Raw genomic sequence first — 9222 nt, forward strand, 5'->3', positions numbered from 1 at the left:
GGGGGGGCGGCGGGGGCTGCTACTCGCCGCGCATGACAATGCCTTAGCTAACAGTCCACTGGGCCAAGGCACCTCTGGGAGGGCGTTGAGGACTGGTCGCACTCAGAGGTCATCGGGGAGGCTTCGTCCAGTTGGAGGGTGTTCAAACGACTTCTCCCGGGACGCTCGCGAGTGCACAGCAAAGGAACACGGCCCGGTGGCCGGCTGGGTTGCGATGCGTCACCACGACGAGCCCAGTGAATGGTCCGCCCCGCGTGGTATCAGATCCACGGCTTCACAATGCCAGCCATTCCTTCTCTGCACGTCAAAAAGAAAACAAGCGGAGAGCAGGCCGCCCGAGTGTCACCTGCCCCCTCTCACCTGTGGCATGTAGCCGATGGCGGGGCCGGGGATCTCGGCGCCGTCCGAGCCCGGCACGCTGCCGAGGACGCGCAGGTCCCCCGACGTGAAGCGGTGCTGGCCGACGATGGCCTTGAGGATGGTGGACTTGCCGCAGCCGCTGGAGCCCAGCAGGCCGTAGCTGCAACAGAAAGGAGATCAGTGGGCCGTCTGGGAGAGATTACAGGTCGGAGTCGGTCCCGAGTCGTCTCGCGGACGCTCTGACATGACACGTCTGGAGGTGCTGGAGGTTAGAGAGATATTCGCCACACAGTTTTGAGTTGTTGTGCCTCCATCAAACCCCACTAAACGGTTAAAGAGAAACAGAACGCGCTTGCTGACCCCCCCCCCTCCATTCCTCCAGCCAGGCTGAGGCCGTGTGCAGGACGCTTGCCAAGCGCCTCACGAAAATGCTTGGCTGGGCTGGCCTGGGCAGGCCTGGGCAGGCCGGCTGCACTGCTGCTGCGGGTTGTTGCAAAATACGCTCCGCTCTCCAGCAGCCCCGGCTCGGGCTCCAGAAGGCTCCAGAGGGCTGCCAGGACCCGCAGCGCAGCGGCAGCGGGCTGCGTTTTATTTTTTTTAGCAGATGATACCTTAAACACCTTTTGACTAAACATAAAGAATATATAAGTAACTTTAAGGTGTCAGCTTGCTTTTACTCTCGATAATGACAGAGAACCAAGCGGAGACCAGAAAACAATTTATTTGGCGCTAGGGGAATCAGTGAGTGGCTGGCTGTCCGAGCGTCGCTTCAGGCCCCTTCCCCTACCCAACAATACAGCGTCAGGCAGGGCGGGGGGCGGGAGCAGGAGCAGGCCCCGCGTCCCTGTACAACAATACTAGGCCACCGACGCCGGCCGCTATGCTCTGCCCCGTCCGTATCTCACCAACGCCACAAGTACGCCGAATTAAAAATTTGCGAGTAATAACAAGCAGCCATAATCAAATGACACCTGAATATCAGAGAAAAGTTGAAGACAGACCTATTCTTAAATTTGTATCATCTGCTTTCAAGATAGATTCTTGATTTAGATTTTTCATCTAAAGCCGATATGCAGCATATCGCCGGTCACTCCGAGGGCTCGGCCGCAAGTGAAGTGCCAATAAGTACCACCTCCTGAGAGCATGTGAAGCAGAGCCTCCTACAGTGCCACCAGGTCCGCAATGGAGTGATCTCTGTCACGGCCGTTCTTACGTTGTGTTTCGTCACTCTAGAGATCCTTAATTACCCCCTGGCCAGGCCGCCGCGCCGGGGCGACGCATCGCCGGCTCTAGCTTCTAGCGTGCGGCCCGGCCGTAAGGGAAGGACCTGCCGACGGCCCGGGGCGGGGGCCGTGCGAAGCAGCGCGAAGCTGCAGGTCGGTCGGCTAGAGCTGCAGTGCCCGCAGTGCGCTCGCTGGCCTTGAAGGGCCCCGCCCAGCCCGCCCAGCCCGTCCCGCCCCGCCACGCCCTGCGCCGTAGAAAGTGATTCCCCTTCCCCTGCCCCTCCACCCCTGCGCTGCGGTGAGGCGAGCAGCTCGGCGAGGAGCACGCTGTAGTACAATGCCTGCTTGCAATGCGACCCTCGCGACCCGCGCGCTGGTCATCGGACGCGCTCCATCGCGTGTCTGGCGAGGAGGGGACGCTGTCAAGAAAAGCGTTCAAGTCTACACTCTGCGCTTTAAAAATTACAATTAACTCTGTAACCTGATGATGTGTTTCTTTAAATTATGGGGTGGGGGGTTCAAGCGGTTCAATTTTAAACTCTCGCGTTTATTTGCCCGGTAACTTTTTCTTTTCTTTTTGTTTTGCACCCAGTGGTTCGAGTAGCTCACTTGGAGGAGTGTTAATAACTGTCTGCGTTTGCACGTTTGAGATCGCCTGTCAGCTGCACGCTTCTTGCACAGCGCGCCGCGCTGGCCGCCCGCTTCAACAACATATCAATCACAGGCGCTGCGCTGCAGTCGGGCGGGCCGGGCCGGGCCGGGCCGCAGCGGCCGCCGCGCTGCAAGGTGAGGTCATGTCTGACCCACTTATGGAAACCGCTTGCGATTTCATTGGGGGCTTCGACCTGTGTGGCTGGGGGGCCCCCTCTCCTCCTGGACGTGCACGTGGTGCGGAGGGGCGACGGCACTCGCTAGACTCTAATGAGACTCGGAGAGTGAGAGAGGGGGAGGGGGGGGGGGCAGAGTAAGTGCAAGCAAGAGAGAACACAAAGGAGACAGAGCGGTCGTAAGAAAACACTGAAGAACACATATTCGAAAATGAATGGGGAACAACTAGGACAACCACCGTTGAAACAAAAGTTTGCCTCTTGAATGTGGTATGAAACGAAAACAAAAGTTTGACAGCAGCTCGAACTGAAAAAAGTTCGGAAAAACAATACCTCGGCCTGGATAACAAAAGATTCGTGAACAAGGCCGGAAGTGGAAAAATATGGTTTAGAGACTTTATTTCGTCTCTTTCCGCTGGGTGGTATAGGCCGCCCTCGAGCACGCATTCAATCCGGCGTTCAATGTGGCCACGCTGGAGTGCCGGGGCGCGTTCTCTCAAACTGTATCTCCTGTTGTACATTGCACATGCTATATCAAGAGTGTGAAGCACTGCTTCCTAGGTTGTTACTGATAAGATTGTCGACCTGTGGCGAACTTAACGGTATTAAAGTGAGTGGTCACCACCCGGGGCTGGAACGTCGTGTGTGCCGACCCTGGGCCCCGCTCGGGACACGACGCAGAGGGGCATTTAGTGGTTGGCAAACACGGCCTGGGCAGGCCGCCGGGGGGATGGGCCGCCCATTGAGCCCGTGGCACCTGGGTCTGTATTGGCAGGTGCGACCAAGTGCCCCCTGGAGGGGGCGGCCCAGTGCCCCGCCGGCCCTGACACTGGTTGGGCGCGGAGGCCCGGGGGAGGGGTCAACCATGTCCAGAACGGGTCAACTTCACTGCGCGGTGAGCGCTACTTGAGCAGGGCAGGGCTGTGGAAATAACGTCACAACCACACGCGACGCGGGGCGTGACAAGAAGCGTACTGAACACGCTCCACTCCGTTCCGATTTGCATGTCCTTTGTTGAAACCGGTTGAAACATCCACTGAAACCGCCAGCAGTTTGGCAGCCCCCCCCCCCCCTTCTCCGTGAACCGTGCCGTACGGCCCCATGCGTCTGCGTGTCTACATGTCTATCCCGCAGGGGGACCGGCACCGCTAGGATCGTCTAGGAGATTTAAACGCAGCGCACCGTCCAAGCACATCGCCGTCGCAAAACACGCCGATAAAATATACCCAGCACATTTACGTGTCGACTAACAACGGGGAGAGACACACGATTCATAAAGCGTTTGCCCTGACCTTGGCCTTTCCTCGACAGCCCCCTCCCCTCCCCCTTCACCCCGCCTCCACCCGGTCCTTTCCTTTGCACGGATCAGGCGTAACATCGCTGAAACCGCCGCCCAAATCGCTATCTCAAGTCAGCTCATTGAACTACGCGGAAAACAGCCGCACACGTGTTTCCCGCGTCACGCGGCCGCGAACGAGTTTCTAATCTATTCCGCATGAGCATTCCGTGTTTTTATTGTGTGAGCCCACGCATAGTTAAGACGTCTCTGTCCGCGGCAGATTCCAGACCGGACCTCAGCCCTCCAAATCAGATGAAGCTAGAGAAAAACCAGAATTTCGTAGAGTGTAATATATTAAATTGACGTTCTATGTTAAGTAGTTATTTTTGTGGAAATAAGGCAACAACAAACAAGCAGGTCAGCCTTTCGGTTAAATAGATTTGCCATTTTAGGGATCGTCCAGAAATTACGCCCGTAATTCGCCTTTACGACACTGCCTTGAGCAGATGCATGCTCTCGTAGCGCCTGGTAGGTAGGCAACATCTTGCATTCAGTGCATGCGTGTACTGCGGGGTGGTCTACCCTGCGTCTCGCAGGCGCTGAGCTTCCGTATTTTGCCGAATGAATCTGAGAAAAATGGATGCACTTTCTGGAAGATCCTTAACGAGTCCTATGCGTGCTTTGCTAATCTACGTGTAGAACTGTTATGCAGTTGAAAGTGGAAAACTTTTGTTATGCAGTAGCGGACAAACCCTTTCTGCAGTTGCAACTACACTGTAAACCCAACTGTGTAGTACACTCTTCCTTGTGTGCACTTGAAAGCACACCCCAGGAAAAGTGTACTATAGATACAGTTGGTTTACAGTGCATTGTACAGAACAAAAAAAGTTTGTCAACAAGAACTGCAGCGAGGTACTCTACTGCATGACACGGAGTTGTGCCGTTTTAGTGACGCCCTTTTTAGTTCTGCAATTGCAACAAAAGAGCGCTTTAAGTTCGCTCCTTACAACTACGGAGCCAAAGTTATGCCACAGCAAAGTGCATAACATATCTGCACTTAGAAAAGTCAAGGGGGGGGGGCGGGGGCAGCGATTGATTGAATTCGTTCACTTCTCCAGAATACGAGAACACCCAGAGAAATGATCAGCAATGGCAACCATCATATGGTTGGCTCAGCGAGCACGCCGACCATTGAGATGGTTTTCATTGCTAATCATTTCTCTGGGTGAAAAAAATCCTGTAATGTCTAACTCAAAGTTAGAAGCTTGGGGTACTCACATGGTCCCGCTGGCCACCGTCATGTTGAGCCCCTTGAGGATCTTGACGGGCGCCTGCTTGCCGTTGAGCCCCCATCCTCCGCCGTACTCCTTGTACGCGTTGCGGATGCTGATGGCGATGTCCGGCGCCACGGCGCTCGTCGGCAAGGTCGCCATCGTGTCGGGGTGTTGTGAGCGGAGGCCTCAGCGTGACATGTCGAACGCAAAGTTGGTTCAGCCCTGGAGGAGAGAAAAGAGAATAATTAATGTAAACGTGATGGCATGCACGCGGTGGGTGGTGCGCGCGCTTTGCGGTGAGTCCTTACATCATTACGGACGGGACGGGCGTACCGTCGTCGGTGCGGCCGCTTTTTAGCAGCGCAATATCATGATAATTGAGCTCAGGAATCTTAAGCGCACCGCGGCCAGCTCCAGCTGTTTCGCCACCCCTGCTCCGCGCCCTTCCCCTCGCCCTGCCCCTCGCCCTGCTCCCCGCTTTGCTCCTGGCCCTGCTCCCACCACTTTGCTTCTCTCCCTTCCTCCAGCACATGGCACCCGCCCCGAGTGGACCTCTTTTTAAATGATAATTTTGGAACTTTTGTGTGGCGCATACTTGGAAAATGTCAGTTCGTTCGAAAAACTCTATTTAGGGAAAATTATTAAACTTGCCCCCTTTTTGAGAAGAGCAAGAGCCGAAATTTTGCTTTCTTTGATGAAATTAATGCAAGCTACAATATCATAGTGCAATTGTTGGACTCCGAGGCGTTCAATTCGGCGAGCCGCTTGCTATACACAGTTCCGCATGTCGAATCGAAACCACTTCTAAAATGTCTTTCTTGGGTTGATTGGGCAATCAACTATATTTGTTCGCATTCGGATTCAAAAACGTTTCCTGACACTACAAGCGATATGGCATCATGAGCAAAACGCCTGACACAAAGCATCACTTTGCAATAAGTAGCATTAAATCAATTAATTTACCATATCCGCACATCCTTTCAAGAGGTTGTGTTTCGTTCACTGGAAATGAACAGGAAACTTTTGAAGTAGTTCCTTTTTCCTATTCTCTCCACATGCGGTATGAGGCAGTTTACAGTTTAGCGGCGCTTCTAACAGGTGAACGTGCCCGTAATGACCTTCCTCATGTTGCCACTAGTGGCCAGCTGTTCTCACATCAAAGGTTTATGAGGAAAAGAATGCTTACGAATTCATTCATTTAGCACATCTAGCAGCGTTGACGCACTGCGTACAAACACTAAAGCGCTACCCACCCCGGCGAACTCACACGTTGTGCAAGTATTTATTTCTCACGCCAGCCTACTAGTAGTGCTGTTGGTTCTTGCCCCCCTCCCCCTCCTACCCCCGACCGTGAAGCATTATTTATACTACGCTGGGCAGCGCGTGCTGATCAATTATAGAAGCAAGAATCCATCGGAATTAACAACAGAGGTCCTGGCAGGCGGCTGCGTGTGGACCGAGCCGGCGGCGGCGCGTGCAGCCGCGGGTAGCGAGGTCTCCTCTGCTAGAGAGAGGCCGCTCGAGGCGTCCACCGGCCTGGACCGCGGCAGCAGCGGCAGCCGAGGCAGCCTCCAGTACCATCGCCTTTAACTATGCCACCTTGCTCGTGGACCGATCACAGCACCGCTCTCTTTTCTTCTGTCCAGCCTGCTGGGCCCCGGGCCATATGGGCATACTGTGTTACTTACTCAGGCAGTCAGAGTTGCACGAACAAAAAAAAAGGCATTGGTCATCAGAACTAATAATTGTAATTAACTATAGTTAATTAGTTTAATAATTAGTCGGGACGATCGATAAATGTTAGCTGTAGTTAACGAATATTCAGTTGTCAGAGCCAAGAGTTGGTTGATAAAACAAAGCACGGCGCTGCAGGAGGTCAATTTGTGGTTTTGCGTTTAGAACGAATGCGTTAGCTCAAGCACCGAACAGCTTGTTCTGGCAACTTTCATCTTCGTTCTGACAACAAATTATTAGTTATGTGGTGTACTGGTGTACTCGAGGGTGGAAGGGTAAGAGATGGTCCACGAGTGGTTAACTTTGAAGACTGGTTTATTCGCAGACCGGCAGGTGTATATCAAGACAATAACAAGTGACGAACACTGAGTGGTGCCAACTTAGATACACAACAAGTTACCTCAACAATATTTGATCGATTGTTACGAAATTAACTAATATTTAGTTCTGACGACCAATTCATTTTTTCTGTGTGGAACGGAATAGTGGCTTAAGAGTTTACAAAGCATTGCTTCGTGACCTACACAGAAAACAGAAGTATCGTAGCCTACGAAGCAGAGCTTTGAAATGGTGAAGCTATGCTTTGTTAGTACAAAAACGATGCTGTGTTACTACAAAAGCGATGCTTATAGAAATTACGACGCTTCCATCTCCATCGTATGAAAGAGCATCTCTTGTAGACCTTATCTAGTCCAGTAAAAAGGTCACAATGAATAAGACATGCACTAAAGTATGCTTGCCTAGACCCCTACACCATCCACTTTTGATAAGAGCAGACGCATTGACATAATCTTGTTCGACTATCCACAGCCACCAGGGGAAATAGGACGGGAGACACCGGGAGATACTCTAACCACAACCACGACGGCCACCACAGGGTAGAATGAGGACACTATTTAACCACCAGCCACAGCCACTAGCAGGGCGTAAGACGAGGACACCCTAACCGCCAGCCTCAGCTACCAGGGGGTAGGACCGGGACGGGCAGGACGGGGTCCTCGACATCCTCACCCCTCACCTCACCGCGCTCGCCCTGCTGGAAGCTAGACGCGCGCGCCGCTCCCTGCCCCGTAACGCGGCCCGTTCTCCATGCCTTTGCCCGCTGCATGCATGGGTGGTGGGAGTCGAACTATCAGGAGCGCCCCCCCCCCCCGCCGCCTCCCCCCCATTCCTCAACGGGGGGCGCTGAGGCTGCGGGCGGGCACCTCGCTCTGCAGACCGGTATCGCCGCCGCGCGCGCGGCCGAGCCAGACAGCCAGGGGCCGGCGGGGGCTGTTACTTAACACTGTGTGTGTGTGTGTGTGCGTGTGTGTGCGTGAGTACGTCGCATCTGCGCAGCTGTACTCTGGGGCAGATGCTGTTGATGAGGCAGATGGGGCGCTCGTGCTCGGTGGAGGTTGCGGGAAAGGGGTATGTGAAATGTCGCGCCCTTTCCTTTACCGATTGGCCGCACGCTCGAGTGAGGGTCGTGCCGCCGCCGCGAGCTGTACAGCCGCTGCTCATCATCCAGCAGCTGGGGGCGGACTGGACGGGGTGGAAAGGTAGGAGGTAGGATAATCTCAAAGCAGCACCGCCCACCCCCCCTTCCCCCTCCAAAAAACGTATCAATAGGGACCCTTTTTGGCCCTTGGCCCCGGTATGTAGGCCGAGGCAAATTCTCAGCAATTCCTACCCGGACCCAGCTGACCACCCACTCTGTCCCTGCCAGCAGCTTCAGGCCTTAACTGGCATGGCATTCTGACCTGTTCCAGACTGCGAGATAGGCAACCCCGCCCATAGCTGGCTACACGGGTGCTTACGGGCTGCCTAACTCACAGGGGGCCACGGACCACGACAGTCCGGAGCGGAGGAACGAGAGAGAGGAGAGAGAAAGGGGGGAGACAGAGGAGAGGTGGGGAGAGACCGAGAGAGACAGAGAGACTTATAGCACGGACCCGCAGCCGGCTACTCGACGCAGGAGCAGCACTGTTGTTATGTCACGTCCCGTCCCCGCAACCCCCCCCCCCCCCCACCCCGGTCCTTCGAAAAGAAAATAAACACTGGGGCGCTCGTGTGGCTGGACGCGGCGCTGCAGGACGCGCAGGACGCGTGTGGGCAGTGCGTGGGCGAGGCGCCACTGACCATCCGGATGTCCGCGGGTGTCCTCAACACGTCTCCCCTCCACAACATTTTCGGCGTTTCCTTCCTTTCTTCCGATGGCGGCGGCGGCTGCTGGCGTCGCGGGCCTTCCCTGCGCGCCGTCGTCCTCTGAGGCTCACCTGGGCGCGGAAGCTGCGAGTCCCGGTCCGGACGAGGAGGTTATCCACTTTAATGTGTTGGCCGGTGTCACTCGCGGCGGGCGGTGCGGGCGGGGCGGCGGGCAAGGCGTTCGCGCGCGGTTCGACTCGGCACTATTGTGCTGCTCTGCGCCACAACGCCGCGACCACGCTCACGTTCGACGGCGAACTGAGAGCCGCCGTCCCGCCCCAGGCCGGGCCGCGCCGGGCGGGCGGGCGGGCGGCCAGCGCCTCCGGACCGACGCCCCC

The 9222-nt window shown here is 55.4% G+C and overlaps 1 protein-coding gene across 1 annotated transcript; it reads right to left on the minus strand.

Moving 5' to 3' along the window:
• Positions 1 to 341: 341 nt before the first annotated feature.
• LOC127749156 (ABC transporter G family member 23-like) lies at positions 342 to 9144 on the minus strand. Its single transcript, XM_052266235.1, has 3 exons — positions 8956 to 9144; positions 4968 to 5185; positions 342 to 520 (listed from the first exon to the last, which is right to left on the minus strand). Exons 2-3 carry the CDS (start codon positions 5120 to 5122, stop codon positions 343 to 345), a joined length of 333 nt encoding a protein of 110 aa, XP_052122195.1. The 5' UTR covers positions 5123 to 5185; positions 8956 to 9144; the 3' UTR covers position 342.
• Between the last annotated feature and the right edge of the window lie 78 nt (positions 9145 to 9222).

Source organism: Frankliniella occidentalis, unplaced genomic scaffold, assembly GCF_000697945.3.
Source record: "Frankliniella occidentalis isolate FOCC.00 unplaced genomic scaffold, Focc_3.1 Scaffold36, whole genome shotgun sequence".
NCBI lineage: Eukaryota > Metazoa > Arthropoda > Insecta > Thysanoptera > Thripidae > Frankliniella > Frankliniella occidentalis.